At 36.7% G+C, this 16,628-nt stretch overlaps 1 protein-coding gene across 1 annotated transcript; it reads left to right on the top strand.

Annotated features, from left to right (window-relative positions):
- The first annotated feature begins 1,418 nt into the window (after positions 1 to 1,418).
- Positions 1,419 to 14,413, top strand: tlx3b (T cell leukemia homeobox 3b). Its single transcript, XM_083568583.1, has 3 exons — positions 1,419 to 2,505; positions 5,564 to 5,804; positions 12,867 to 14,413. Exons 1-3 carry the CDS (start codon positions 2,073 to 2,075, stop codon positions 13,069 to 13,071), a joined length of 879 nt encoding a protein of 292 aa, XP_083424709.1. The 5' UTR covers positions 1,419 to 2,072; the 3' UTR covers positions 13,072 to 14,413.
- The last annotated feature ends 2,215 nt before the right edge of the window (positions 14,414 to 16,628 follow it).

Raw genomic sequence — 16,628 nt, 5'->3', positions numbered from 1 at the left:
ACAATAACAATAATAATAAAGAAATGTAGGGTATTACTAATTAATATGCAGCTAAGCATCTTTGGTGAAAGAACTGTTCAACCATGTGCACATTGTTGCCATTGCAGGTGTATTTGATGACTTCATGACGTGCAAATTTCATACTTAATTCCTATAAATAACCTATATACCCTACGCCACTAGCCCTAACACCAAGTGACACTGGAATGAAGTGAACATCTTCCTCAGTCCAGTGGTCTGAAGCCCCCTCCCCTCCCTCTCTCTCTCTCTCTCTCTCTCTCTCTCTCTCTCTCTCTCTCTCTCTCTCTCTCTCTCTCTCTCTCTATCCCATGGGGAAAGGAGCTTTTTAGCATCAGCAGCACTCGCTAATGGTCTATTAAAATATCAACTCCTTCACAGTTAACCGGATTTGCTTCTCCTCCGCAGCCCCCTGAAGCTAATCAAACACAGCAGCTTTGAGCCGAAAAGAGTCCAAACTTAATCTGGTTTAAGCGTCGCTTTCTTTTACACGGAAGCACTTTGGCAGCGGATCGAGTGTCCCAGCGGCCACACACACACACACACAACCACACCGCTCCTTAATTGGACATGACAAGCTTTTTGTGCTTCACTAATTGTTTCAATTAAGAGTAGTGTTTAACATCACTGTTTAATCAATGTTACATTTTGTGCGTAAAAAATATTCTCTGAAATAATTCTGCCGAAAAAAACACATTTTACATTAGGATACAATCTAAAAGTTTTAAAGTAGCTTTATTCAGACGTTTTTTTTTGTTTGTTTGTTTGTTTTTAAGATAGATTTTAAACTGCGGGAAAAATATTTTCGAATGTATAATTAAAATACAATTATTCTGTTTTTGTTTTTACTGAACTTAAATCTATTCCAAATAAAACAAACAAAATTTTTTTTACAAATGTATGTTGTGTTGCTAATAGTGGTGTGATTGTATTATGTGTAGAACAAATCATTTTTGTGTTCGAATAGTATTGGCCTGTCAATTAGGTCAAAATATTACAATAATATTAATAATAATAATAATAATAATAATAATAATAATAATAATTAAAGTTACATTATTAAAGTCTATTCCACAGCAGAATCAATAAATAAATAAATAATGAATCTGTTTTTTCCTTCAAGCAATAAATAGTGAAGGTGGAAAAGCCCCCCCCCCCTCTCTCTCTCTCTCTCTCTCTCTCTCTCTCTCTCTCTCTCTCTCACACTCTCTCTCTATCTCTCTCTTTCTCTGCTGGAGGCCATGTGAAGTCCGGATGGTTTTCTAATGACGCCGCTTTTAATACACACCGGCTCGAGTTTCTCATCCGACCGATCGATGAGACCGACACACACACACACACACACACACACACACACACACACACACACACACACACACACACACACACACACACACACACATCGGATTAAGCTCGTGAGAGACAACTCGCCCTCATCTGATTAACCCTAAACGGTGGGAGCGCGCGCGCACACACACACACACACACACACACACACACACACACACACACACACACACACACACACACACACACACACGACACAACAGTCTATTGCAAGTTCGTTCGTGTATTTTATAAACATGAAGCAATAAAGTGTAACTAAGGATCTGAAATAAAATGCAATCATCACTTTAAAGACACTTTAAAATGTCCGACATACAAATAGTTGCTTGAACACAAGAGACCAATCAGGAGACCAATCCACTCCGGACCAATCAGGGAGTGATGTCACAAAGCGTACACCAATCAGAAGAGAATGAGACAAACGTGCCCAATGAGAAAAGAGGCAAAACACAAATGAAGTTAGGAGGAGCTACGAGCAGGAGACAAACCTGGTACTGAGTGTGAAACCGATCCAAGTCTTTCTGCCAAAAAAACTTTCCATGCCCGGATCGACGCTGGAGCATCGCCGGAATCTGCTGCTGCATCAAAAAAAAAAAAGGAAAAGGAGTGAAGAGGAATTTAACACTCAGTAGCGTTGAGAACTAGTCATTTAAAAGTGGAATATAAGTCTCCAGAAAGCTATTCGGTCAGGTTTGTGGAAGGAGAGGATGGACCGAGCGTCAAGCTCCAGCCCCACAGGTCAGACCTCTCAACCTGGCCAACATGAAACCATCAGCTTCGGCATTGATCAGATCCTCAGCGGTGGAGAACCGGAGAGCCAAAAACAGCGACAACAACAACATCAGCAACAAGAACAGCAACAGAACTCGACACAGAGCAGTCCGGACAGCACGCATGGGCACCGAGCGGCCAGTCCAAATCCCTACACCGCGCTCTCGGGTGCTTTTCACGGTCTGTCCGCTCCGTATGACGAATCTGGTGCGTACGGACCGAACTTCGCTCTGGCACCCGGCGGTGTAATCAGAGTCCCGGCGCACAGGCCGCTCACCGCCGCCGTGCCTCCCTCTGTCCCCGCGCTCAGCGGCATCGGTTTTCCCTGGATGGAGAGCAGCCAGCGCTTCGCCAAGGACCGCTTTGCAGGTACCATTATCTTCATCATCATCCTAATTTTCATCCTCATCATCACCATCGCATTCATCATCCTCAACATTGTGCAGGTTTTGTATTTTTATTTTATTTTTTATTTTAATACAACACGCGTCAACGCCCACCAAAGTCCAGCTGGAGATCATCTCCAAACAGCGATTAGTCACTTAAAGCAGATCAGATCACTTCTGAAACCCAGCTGTAGAAATGCTACAGAATTATTTCTCATTCAATTTACTGAGAAATGTTTACTTTTTCTAAAAAATTAACACAGGACAGTGAATGATTCAATCTTCTTACATTAGCACTTATATATACTTGTTTTTATTAACAGCAGGAGATTATTTATAGATTTTGAAAATTAACACACTTTGCATATTTTAAAAAGGAATTTTATCCCAACCTCAGCATTTTATTTATACAATATATAATTTATTTTATTTGGGTTACATTAGTGTATTTTAGTATTTAAAAATCGAGATTGTGTAACGATTACACAATAGATTATTTAATACTGAAATACATTTTAAACAGTTTTTAATATTTTGGATGGAAAAATACTGGAAAATCAGTTCCATGTGTATACAAATTCAGCTGGATTGAGGTATGATGGGAAATCGGGAAGTATACAATCCTCTCAAAATGAAACTTCTAGAAATTCATAAATAGAATTGACATATAAACAAATTGTCACTTATATGAGTATCAACATTTTAGGGGAACAATAATAAAAAAAATGAATCTCATACGTAATAAAAGTCTATAAACTGATGTCTAATTATAATGCATTATACCTCATATTAATTTAAACTTTTTTTTTTTTTTTTTTTGCATTTTACATTAATATATTTATTTATTTCAGTAAATGCACGAGCAGGTTAAGGATGTATTTTTCCGTGTAGTTTAATCTTGTAATTAAATCTTTACAGTGGTGTAAAAGCACAGTTTTAACACTATCACAAAATATTGGAGTAGTAATAATAATAATAATTATAATAATTATAATAATAATAATAATAATATGAATACTCGTTGTTATTGTTATTATTATTATTATTATTATTATTATTATTATTATTATAACCCTCGTGAGTACTGAATATTAATATTTGTAAAAAAAGAATTAATACAAAAAACCCCTGAGTAATTAATATTAATGATATACCGAATCGTTAATTTATGCAAAACAACACAAACAGAAATATACAGTCAGCATTAATCTCCTTTATTGGCGTACATTAAGATCAGCTGGTTCACATTCAGGGCCAATTCATAAATAATAAATACATATTCTCTCTCTCTCTCTCTCTCTCTCTCTCTCTCTCTCTCTCTCTCTCTCTCGTGTGTGTGTGTGTATGTGTGCGCGCGCTTGCTGACTTAAGAAATACAATTAAAACAAAAAGGCTGTTCAGCTCTGCTTTAAACGCGTGTGCGCGCGCATTCGTCCCCAATCCGCTTCATAAAACAAAAAAAGAAGAAGAAATGAAAAAAAGAAACGCAAAGCACTTTGATAAAAGACGTATCAATATTTCATCAGGGTTATTTATGGACGCCCTACAGGCCTGATTCAGGTTCTCACACTCTGATAATAAAGAGGAAAAAGACATACTTTTATACTGATGCTTTAACTATTTTTCTGCATGATTGTAAACATTTATGACAAGAAACTATTTAAAAACTAAAAATGAGAGAGAGAGAGAGAGAGAGAGAGAGAGAGAGAGAGAGAGAGAGAGAGAGAGAGAGAGAGAGAGAGAGAGATACATTTACAACCATCATTGTAAATTTCTGTCTCGTGTCTAGAAATGAAAGACCCTTAAAGAAACGACATAATAGAAATTATAGAAATTATATTTAAGGTATGGCTTGTAGTTCTGATTTAACATACAGACTGTATATCTGAGAAATAAAGACACTATATGTAATAATTGTGGATATCTAAATTATCTAATTTACGATTTTTTTAATTAAATGTAATCAAATTTTCCATAATAATTTACATAATTATTATGATTTATTTTGGTTTTTATTTATTGCTATTTATTTAAATTGTTTAGCCACACTGCTATTCTGTATCTTAAATCAGACCAGCATCTACTTCGTTTCCTTTCACACTGGGGAGAAGTTGAATGAAAACGAGTCATAAATTATTAACCACAATTTCCTCTCTACGATCATCTCCCCCAGCCTATGATCCCCCCCCCCTCTCCAATAAATAAATAAATAAAATAATAAATTAAAAAACACACTTTGCAAAACAAACATAACCAGGATAATATTTCAGAATAATAATAAAGAACTGTGACAGATGATTAAAATGCAAATCGACTTCTGCGGTATATCGATTTTAGGGAACATTGGGTTGATATTCATTTTTTTTTCTTTTAAAGTAAATAGTTTAATCATTGTAAAGGAGTGTTTTTATACACTGTCGCGTTTGTCGCAGGGTTTGGAGACTCCTTTCCACTTAAAAGGTAATTCAAGGTAACTTAAAAACATACATGTGCGTGCACACAGCATCTTAGGTAAATAAAAAAAAAACCATATCACGTGCTATATCTGAATACAAACGTGATTGTAATTTGTTGATCACACGTGAAAAACACGTGAAGGTCCACGAAGTTTTGCTGTTCCCTGAAACTGCATGTTTGAAAATTAGAGCATTGCCTACAAATAAATGAGTAGTGTGAAATACATAAAAAAACGAAGCATAAAACACGTGAACAAGTGTTTAAAAAATACAATAAATAAATAAAACGACGAGTAAATGCCACACGAACACGACATAAGAGGAACCATGCCAGCGCCAAGGAAATCGCTTTTATTTTATTTTCAGTTTTTTTCTATAGGTTGAAAAAGTTTGCATTTCAGAGGAAATATTTTTTAATTATTCATTAGATTATATATCTAAATAATAGGTTTTTTTTGCATCCACAATCAGGTCTCTATTTAGTTATTTTTCTTTATTTGTTAGTTTTTTTTCTCTGTTTATGGTCATGCTCCACATGTGATGCTTTGGAATAAACTTCTCACCCTCTTTCACGCTATCCTCCAGCGGCCCTGACGCCCTTCACAGTGGTCGCACGGCGAATCGGTCACCCGTACCAAAACCGGACGCCGCCCAAGCGGAAGAAGCCGCGCACGTCGTTCTCGCGCGCGCAGATCTGCGAGCTGGAGAAACGCTTCCACCGGCAGAAGTACCTGGCCAGCGCCGAGCGCGCAGCCCTCGCCAAAACCCTGAAAATGACCGACGCGCAAGTTAAAACGTGGTTCCAGAACCGGAGGACCAAATGGAGGTGAGGGAAAGAGAAATAGAGAGAGATGGAGAGAGATGAGAGCGCACATAAGAATCCCTGTTTTATTATTCCGACGTGCGTAAAATATACGTTGTTTACGCACGAGAATGACCAGTGTTAAATTTTACGCATATCATAATCAACAAAAGAATAGATCTATTAACTTACGTCTACGTGAAGGATACACGTGGTGATGAACTCCTAATAATTATAATCATCTGACTATCATGAGAAAATCTATTTAATGAAAAAATGAAATCTATTTGACTTTATGAATGCGCTCACAGTGAAAAAAGTAGAACTCTGTATGTTTCCAGTAAGACGAATTCATTAAGTTGTGCGCTTTTTTGACCTTCAGTGTGAATTGTGTGTGATTTAGGTTACACAACTAGAGGTTGAGACCCACTCTGGTACGTCCAAATCGCTTTAATGACAAATAATTAGAATAAGAGAAGCAACACCATTCAACACAACTCAGTATGAAGGACCCAGTTTTCTTCTATAGATCCATTTCTATATTTCAATGTTAAAAAAAAGTATTTTTGTGTTTTATAAAATTCTGTTTTGACATTTTACAAAACTAAAACTGTAAATTACTGTGAACAACAGATTCATTCTTCTGAAACATCTGTAAATTATTGTACAAAACACAATACAGCACAACTGCTATTAAGATGATTTAGATTACTACATACTTGTAAAATATTAGGAAATGATCAAAGGCAATAATTGTCTTTTATAATTATTATTAACAAACAAACGAAAAAAGGTTCTTCTCTACATTCACGTCATTTACGAGTTAATAGCAGAATTGTATTTCTAGATTCTAAACATAGTTGTACAAAACGTCATCAGATTTTAATCAGCGATAAAATCGAATCGTACGATATCGTATCATATTTAGTGCAATCAGGAATTTAATAGAGTCCTTATGAATCCAGATTTGTTCGTGTCAGCAGATTCAGAGGTGTTGTCAAATATATTGTTTTGTGTCGTGTACATACGTTGTACGTCATATCCTATGGAATTAAATCAATTTATATCGCGGCAAATTAAATCGTATTGTATCGTACTCTAATCGATCAACTGAGTCATGTAGAATCAAATCAAACTGAATCGAATCATGTATCGCATTGTATCCAATCTCATCCCATATCATAATCCAATCATAGAAAGACTCCGATTGTATTGGCAACTATTCAAAGGTTAATTTATCACCGGACGTTGTACCATATGGTCAAAGATTCAAAGAGTATCATAAAATATCAATCCTATCGATACCAATTTGTATCGTGACAGCTGCAGGTATTGTATCACGTGGAAACCGGAAGTTGACTTAGAGTTGATTTTGTGATGTTGAACAGGACAGAATGAAGCTGTTAATAGTGAGAGTGTGTGTCTGTGTGTCTGTGTGTGTGTGTTTGTTTGTTGGGGGGTGGGTGAACAGGACAGGACAGGAAAAGACAGATCAGGCCTCTGAGTGCGTGATGGATCCAGCAGAGCTGCAACATGGCCGCTCTTTAACTGACACTAACTTCCTCACGAGCTGCAGTTATTTTTTACGACTTAATTTGCAGAGTATATATATTTAATGCGCGCCCCGTTGTTTTCCGCCCGTCTTACATTGATTATAATCTTTAATCACGAGCTTTAAACACGAGGTCCAGAGGCTCGTTTAAAGCGCTCGCGCCGCAGAATCTGCACCTGCAAAGCTGCACAGTTTTTCCGCAGGTCGTGGAATAAAGGCATCACACAAACAGGCCTGTTTTTACTAAGAATGTAGAAGACTTACAACACACAAGCCGATAAACAGCACACACTTCACCTCACGTTCGTCACGTGTGAGCACGAGAGGAATACGCCATCATGTAGTTGCAATTCACGGGGAATTTCCCTCAGATCTGGTGATTTAACTCAAACACCAGTCTAGTCGGAAGTGAAAACGTGAAAAAATTGTGTGTGTGTGTGTGTGTAAGTTTATACATGTGTATGTGTTATATACATTCCTGTTATATTCACACACACACACACACACACACACACACACACACACACACACACACACACACACACACACACACATATACATGTGTATATATATATATATATATATATATATATATATATATATATATATATTTATATGTATAAGTATATATATATAGTGTGTGTGTGTGTGTGTGTGTTCAGTGCTATAATGGACAGCACAAACTCTAATATATGTAAATCCTTTCATATCTACTGTGTGTGTGTGTGTGTGTGTGTGTTTGTGTGCAAGGTATTACTTTCACTTGTAACAAGCATAAATGTTAATTAGTCAGCACGTCAGGAATCAAATTAGGAATCAGCAAAAGCGTTTGTCTCTGACTAGCTGATGTGTGAGAATTGTTGTTAGGGAGGTGAATGGAAATGAAGTGCACATTAAATTACGCATGCAGCTACATTCCCTGAGCGTACACAAAATTAACGCAACACTAACACAATACGGACACAACATTAATACTAATGCAACACTAAGACAAAACTAACACAACACTGACACAACATTAATGCTAATGCAATACTTAGGCAAAGTTAACACAACACTGACACAACACTAACACACAATAACACTAAGATAACATAAGGACAACACTAACACCACACTAACACAACAGTTACACAACACAGCGGCAACATTAAAACAACAGTAACACACTAACATTAATACAACACTAAAACAACACTAAGGCAACACTAAGACATCACTAACACAATACTAGCGCAACACTAACACAACTAGCACAACACTAACTTAACACTGAGGTGACACTAAACACTAAAGCAACACGAACATAACAACAACACTAAAGCAATACTAACACAACACTAACTCAACACCACCACAACACAAGATGAACATGAGTATAACACAACACTAATGCCCCCCTGCCCCCTGGGTTGATGTAAAGGAGGAAGATTTAGAGCAGCTTTAATTGAATTGAACATGAGTGTAAATAAAACACAGGCTTGAAGAGAAACCAGGATATTCACAGCCATGTTGTCCTCATTAACTCTGAATCTCAATAAAACATGCTAACATTCTACCGCCATGCCTGTTCAGACATTATTTCTTTTCAGATAATTGTGCACTTTACACTAACCATGCACACATCTCTTCATTTATTAAGCAGACGCCTGATTCCTGAGTGTTACGAACCTGTTTACATTTCTTTAAAGCTGAGAAAAAAACACACAAAAGCTGTGCTTTCCCACAGAGTAAACTTAATTCGAAGCACACGCTCAGAAAACACAAATAATCTCCAGCCCTTAAGCTTAAAGGTTCAATGTTGTATGTTTATAACACTAGAACTCATTCAGGAAGTGGAGAGACCTTCATGAGGTAAAAAAAAACCTAACACACCATTAAAGTCATCCATATAAATTTTTTTCGGTCTCTACAGTAAGTAAGTATACAATATGTGTAAGTATACAAATGGAATATACAGAAAATACCTATTTTTACAACAAAATGGCTTCTTTGGGTAAAAGTCAGTATTTATTGTGATCTCTCTTTTGCACTAAGCACATCTTGAACTCTTTTGGGGAGACTGTCCTTAATTTTTCTGAAGGAATTTGTGGGTATATTATACCAGGCTTCTTCAGCACTTCCCAAAGCTCGCCTTTTTTCTCTTTCCAGGTGATCTCATACTGCCTCTATAATATTCAGGTCTGGACTCTGTAGAAGCCAGTCCATGACTATCAGCTGTCTAAATATGACTTCACTGGCAGTGTTCTTGGAATTATCATGCTGTTATCCTTTTTTCCAAAAGGAATGTCATGATGAATTCAAAACCCGTTTATTAATTTTTAGTATCCATGATCCCATCAGTTTAGACAATATCACCAACACCACTGTACAAATGCAGTCATAAACCAGGACAGACCCTTCACCATGTTTCACTGAAGGTTGCAAGCACTCATTCTTTCATCTCTCCCAGCTCTTCTCACATATTGTGGACAATTGGACAAAAAAAAAATCAAACTGAGTGGCCTTGCTAATGCAAAAGTATGATTTTATGTCTGTAAAATTATGTAATCTGCATTTTGAATGGATTGATATGACTAAAAGTTATAAAGTGAGTGCACCTATCACATTTCAGTAACCATTTTAGTATATCTTATTAAGGGATAATACTAGCAGAATAGATTTACTGTCCTCTGAAAATTAATTACAGTCATTAATGTCAAAATAACTGGCAACAAATGTAAGTACAGAGAACATGTCAATACTGTGTCCAAAGTGTCAATATTTTGATTAAGCACCATTGTTATCTACCACTGCCTTAATCCTTCTGGTCTTGGAATTCACCAGAGCTGCACAGGTTGTTGCTGGGATCCACGTCCCCTCCTCCATAATGACATCACCGGGTTGCTGGATGTTAGACACATAGTGCTTTTCAACCTTCTACTTGAGGATACCCCACAGGTGCTCAATAGTGTTAAGGTCTGGAGACATACTTGGCCACTCTATCACCTTCACCCTCAGCACGGCAGCTGTCATCTTGGCATGGTGTTTGGGGTCATTTTCATTTTGGAAATCTGCCATTCAGCTCTTTTTCTGAAAGGAGGGCACCATGTTCTGCTTCAGAATGTCGGAGTACATGTCAGTACATGTTGGAATCAGTGTTTCCCACAATTAACTGCAGCTGCCCAATACCAGCAGCCCCAGACCATGATGATACCACCACCATGCTTGACTGTAGGCAAGACATAATTTTCTTGGTTCTCCTGACCAGAGGGTCTCCACACATGCTGGACACCATCTGAGACAAACAAGTTTATCTCGGCCTCATCAGACCACAGGAGATGGTTCCAGTAATAAATGCTCTTTATAAACTGTTTGTGGGCTTTCTTGTAAGCCATCTTCAGCAGAGACTTCCTTCTGGGAGGTCGGCCATGCAAACCAACTTGTTGCAGTTTCAGGGTGTGAATGATCTTCTTATAGCCTCAGCCATCTTCTTAGAGAATTCTTTGTTATGAGGTGCCATGTTGAACATCCAGTGGTCAGTATGAGAGAATTGTACTAAAAGCACCAAATTGCTCTAATACAAGATACAAAAATTTGTATGGTCAAACAGACAAAAGAAAAATGAACATGAAGAATAGGGCATGTGATTTTGCATGGTTAAACGATGTACAGCTGTTATCACTTAGGGATGTACTTTCTTTTGTTGCCACCTATTTTGACAATAATGGCTGAATGTTCAGGGTTTTTTTAGAGGACGGTAAATCTATTCTGCTGTACAAGCTGCACATTGACTATTAAACATATCCGAGTGTAATTTCTATAGTACTGTCTCTTGAGAAAAAAATGGTTGCTGAAATGGAAGTGGTGTACTCAATTTTGTGAGATACTGTATATGTCATGCTCAAGCATATCTTGCACAAACCTGGTGTAATTGACTTTTTTCACAGCAGTCATTTTAACATGAAATAGTAGGACAAACACAGGCGTTAGCAAAAACATTAAATTGAGTTCCATTCCATTTTGCTTTATGAGTGCAAGATTCCTGCTTTTCTTCAAGTGTAAGTGGAGATCACACCAAATACATCCCACTTTAGCATTCAGAAGCTTTTTTGTTGTTGTTTTTTAATACTGTATACAAATTTCCTATATTTTCTGGTTGTATTCTACTAAAGAGAATGAGAAATAATTCTGTATGGTTCATATATCATTGCTAAAACAACAAAAAAACAACTATATGGACCAAGGTATTGGGACACCAGAATTTTCTAGTCATATGTACTAGAATGCAGTAACATAAAATTTGTTTGAAACCCTTTGAAACTAGTAGACCCATAACTGTTCCAGCATGATAATGCTCCTCTGCACTAAGCAAGATCTAAGAAAATGTGGTTGAATACTATTAAGAAATTTAAGTTTTTATACATACATACATACATACATACACACAGTGTGTTATTATACATAGCTATTTATGTAACTGCTGTCTTTGTGGTTTTATACACAGCCCTATATTTAATACATATTTAATTAAATAATAATATATGCAGAATTACCGAATTAATCTAAGTAATTTTATTACATTTTATCTGTTTTAAAATAGAAAAATTCTTAGATAATTCTTAACATATTTTAACCCTACCTCTCACGCCAAACCTAGGACATGGTAATTCAATTCAATAAAGAATAAACTGAACATTTAGACATCCAAATGAAATGCTGGAACCAATCGGATCTTATACAGAAATATATCTATAACTTTGAACATTTAAATGCTGCAGCACGTCTCACCATCGTGTCTCACACACCCAGTACAACACTTTGCACATTATAACTACGTTTATGTTATGTAAAATATAATTATTCAGAATTACACACAGAAATGAAGAGTAGGCGCTTTTCAACAGCGCTTCTTTATCGTTTTGCGTTCTACGTGTTGATTTATAATCCATCTGCTTTTATTCATACAGCAGCTTCAAAGCCAATGTGTGCTGTATAAACTCCTCTGAGAAAAATTACAAACAGGGAGATACAATAAACAGCAATAATAACAATAACAATAACAATAATAATAATAAGAAGAAGAAGAAGAAGAAGAAGAAGAAGAAGAAGAAGAAACATAAGAGAAAGAAGAATTTTTTTATTGGATTTAAAATGGTCTAACGTGAAGGAGAGTCTGCTTGAGCACATTTAGATGTTTATGGAGTATTTCACATATAAGATTACAAAATGACACATAAGATTACAATTTATACACAAATAGGAACAGAATTCCTTTGAATTATTTTAAGATTGAAAATTAGGCTTGTTAAAGTGGATGACAGTTTGGCTCATTTTAAGCAAAAAAACCCCCAAACAAACAACTAAACGCTGGGAATTAGTAAATTATGCACTATATGCTTATGTGCATGGTTTATTGTATTGTTAATTTTTAATATTAGATTAATGTGATTGCAGTTTAAGATAATTTAACTTTTATTGCAATGGTTTTTACTATATATTGTAGCGAAATCCAGTTGTCTGACGCTGTTCTGTGTGTTCTCTCGCTGCGGCAGACGGCAGACGGCGGAGGAACGTGAGGCCGAGAGACAGCAGGCCAACCGTCTGATGATGCAGCTTCAGCACGATGCCTTTCACAAGTCTCTGAGTGAGCCGCTGCCGGCTGACCCATTGTGCATGCACAACTCCTCCCTGTTTGCTCTGCACAACCTGCAGCCATGGGCCAGCGAAGAGGGTGGCAAGCTCACGGCACTGGCGTGAGACCCTCCATACCCAACATTACCCCCCTCTTCAAACGCCCCAATCACCCCCACGCCCCATCCAAAATGCCTCCCTCTTTAATCATCATGCAGCTGCATCTGGAACAACGGGACGTTTTCTGTACAAAAAGTGGAGGCCGAGCTCCAAAACCCCCACACAGTCACACAGAGGGCTGCAACGAGAGATTCTTCTTTCAATCTTTTTTTTTTTTTATCTATCTCTCTTACCATCTCTCTCTTTCTCTCACTTCATCCTCTCATCGTGTTAAAGGAATGCCACAGAGTCACATAACCGATGATAAATTATTCACTACATGACCTCCCACGGCCCCTACGATGGGCAATTTAAACATAATGCTAACAAGGACACACCCACCCACATGCCTGAGAGAAACACAGCACCACTTACATTTTTAGTAAGGGGTCAAGGGCTATTCTGCCGAGGAAAGCTTGCAGTGATTTTGGTGCACAAAGTTAATGTTATTCGACCAATTACAAGCTTGATTTCACATGACATCACTAAACTAGCAAACTGGAACTTTTCACCTCAGGTTGAAAAGATAAAAAAATACTTTTAATTGTCTTGTCTTTTAACAGAGAAATACAAAAAGTCTGCACTTACTGTATTGTCACAAATGCTTTATTTTACATAACGCGAATGATATCGTAAAGATAAAAATCTATCAAAAAACATTGTAATACGTCCCAAGCGAACATTTCCACACAATATAATAACAAGGTTTGCTAGCTTGCTACCAATCATAAAGACCAGATTTAAACACACAAAATAGCCATAATATTCATACAGGTAGCTATATTTTATTACAATATGCTAGCTAGCAAAATACTTATTAGCATGATTTCAAAAATCTGATTAACCATTTGCTGGTTTATACATAGTATAATAGGATAAAGTTATCTTTCATCTAGAAAAGATAGCTACTGGCTTTAGTTACACATATGTAGCTAGCGCTAGTCTGGCTTTCTTATGGCTAATTGTACCATAATTAGAAAAGTTGGTTAATTTTATAAATTCAGCTAGATGCTTAATGTCAAATAGCTAGCACTAACCAGTCAACATTAGCATTTGGAGAGGCTTATCCTGGCTGCTATGGCACTTTTTGAGATTGAATGATAGAGAATTGATTGAGAATGATAGAGCAGGATTTTTTAAAATATATTTTTACAAATATAAGTAATATACACTACTGTGCAAATGTCTTTGGTCACCATTAGATTTGTTGTTTCAAATGGTATAATGACCATACACAATTCTCTTAATACAAGAAATCTGTATGCAGTATTACAAAACAGAATAATAAAATCTGAAAAAAAAAAAAAAAGCTTCTGTAGGCTAAAGTGGGAAGTATTTAGTGTGATCTCCCCTTACACTTGAGCAACAGCAGGAACCTGGCTTTCATAAACCAAAATGAATTGGAACGCTAATTAATGTAGCTGCTAACACCTGTATTTGTCCTACTACTTCATGTCAAAATGACTGCTGTGGAAAAGTTTATTACACCAGGTTTGTGTAAGACATGGTTGAGCATTACATACACATGCTGTATAAGGTATAAAGTACTGGAACTTGCTAATAGTACCAACTTCCCATCACACCATTCTATTCAAAATGCTTGCAGAATTACAAAATTACAGGGAAATCAGAAAACACACTGTGATGTTGCACTCAAGTTATTACATAAAAATTTTAAGAATTAGGAAAGGCCAAGGACAAATAAAGGACTAAAATGTCAAGACATTTTTCAGAATATGATAAGATTTTCAGAGTGCAACAAGGACCTGGCACAGTACCTGGCAGATTCATCTAGATACCAAGTTGACGTTTCTACAGTCTAAAGAAGCTTGATCCGCTTGTCTTTGTGGGAGGGTAGCAGGCAAGAAACCACTTTTTGAAAGGGGAAGGCTACAAAACAGAAGATCAGTGGAAAAGAGTATTAAGGTGTGATGAATTATTGAAACTGATATTTGACAATATGTGAGAAGACGACTGAAGAGACGGAAGAATGACTGCTTGCAGCCTTCAGTGAAACATGGTGAAGCGTGTGTCCTGGTTTGTTGCCGATATTATCCGAAACCGATGGGACCATGGGTGCTGCAAATTATATAATGATGTAATTATATTACATCATATTTGGAGAGAAAAACACCTGAGAAAACACTGACAGTCATGGACCAGCCTCCACAGAGTCCAGACCTGAATATTATAGTGGCTGTATGGGATCACCTGAACAGAGAAAGACATAAAAGACAACCAAAGTCCAAAGAACTCTGTGAAATGCTAAAGAAGCCTGGTATAATATACCATATATATAATATATAATAAAGTGTTCAAGATGTGCTTAGTGCAAAGGGAGATAACACTAAAAACTGACTTTGCCTGAAGAGGCCATTTTGTTGTGAAAATTTTATTTGCTCTTTTTGCTGTTTGTATCTTAGTATAAAGGCTGAAAAATAAATATGAATGGTCCTTAACTTTGCTAAAACAACAATGATGATGGCCTAAACCTTTTGCATATTACTATATTTTATATATATATATATATATATATATATATATATATATATATATATATATATATATATATATATATATATATATACACATACATACATTTAGAGCTTGAAGTAACAGTTGCCTTTATGTTACTTATCTGGTTAGTGTTCGTTCAGCACACTTGTTTGGCTATTATACATCAGGATTTAAGCCAGAATTCTGAACATAACCTCTAGTAGTGATGTCATAAAGTCAAGTTTTGTGAGCGGACGATCAAAAATGCTCTCGACTCGACAAAATTGCGGCATATATAGGTGACACAACACTCATCAGATTTTTTGTTTCATCTTTAAATTCTGAGGCATTATTCCAGAAAGGACCAACAGTATCATGAGACTCTTATAAGAAGACGGCTATATGGTGCTGAAGGTGAACCATAAAGAAATAAGTTATATATGGTGGCAAATAAAATGTTTAAGATGATTCTAAAAGGCGCTTGATCCATCCACAATGAAGTGTATTATACGTTGTATTGTAATTCATATGTAAATAGCTGGAAATGTAATTAAATACTTCTCTTTTTTTGCCTTCTAACTTTCTTTTGTGTCATTTTTGATCCAAATCCAAAACTCTGAGATGATAGTAAGATTGTAAAAGTTTAAACTGGACGTTGTTATGCTCACAGCAGCACTAGAGCACTCAGGGTCTTCGCCAAGAGATAAACGCAGGCTCCTGTGGGATCGTAAACACAGCTGCTGATTTCCCACCCAAGTGCTGACTCTTTGGAATTGACCCACCTTAGAGAGAGAGATGTATTCTATATTTTCAATGCTGACAGAGAGACTGTAGGGGCAAATGGAGTGCCGTCCATTATAAAGTGATTTAACATTAACACAAACATTAAAACCCTGCATAGGTGAATCCACCATCCCATCAGTAAGGCTCTGCGGACGATTAACAGCTAACAGCACCATTAATAAACACTCAGAGACCTGGATAATCTACACAGGAAGGCCTCTGCCCTCCACAGACCCACACTTTAG

Source organism: Silurus aristotelis, assembly GCF_946808225.1.
Source record: "Silurus aristotelis genome assembly, chromosome: 18".
NCBI classification, from domain to species: domain Eukaryota; kingdom Metazoa; phylum Chordata; class Actinopteri; order Siluriformes; family Siluridae; genus Silurus; species Silurus aristotelis.
This window is presented reverse-complemented; position numbering and strand designations above follow the sequence as displayed.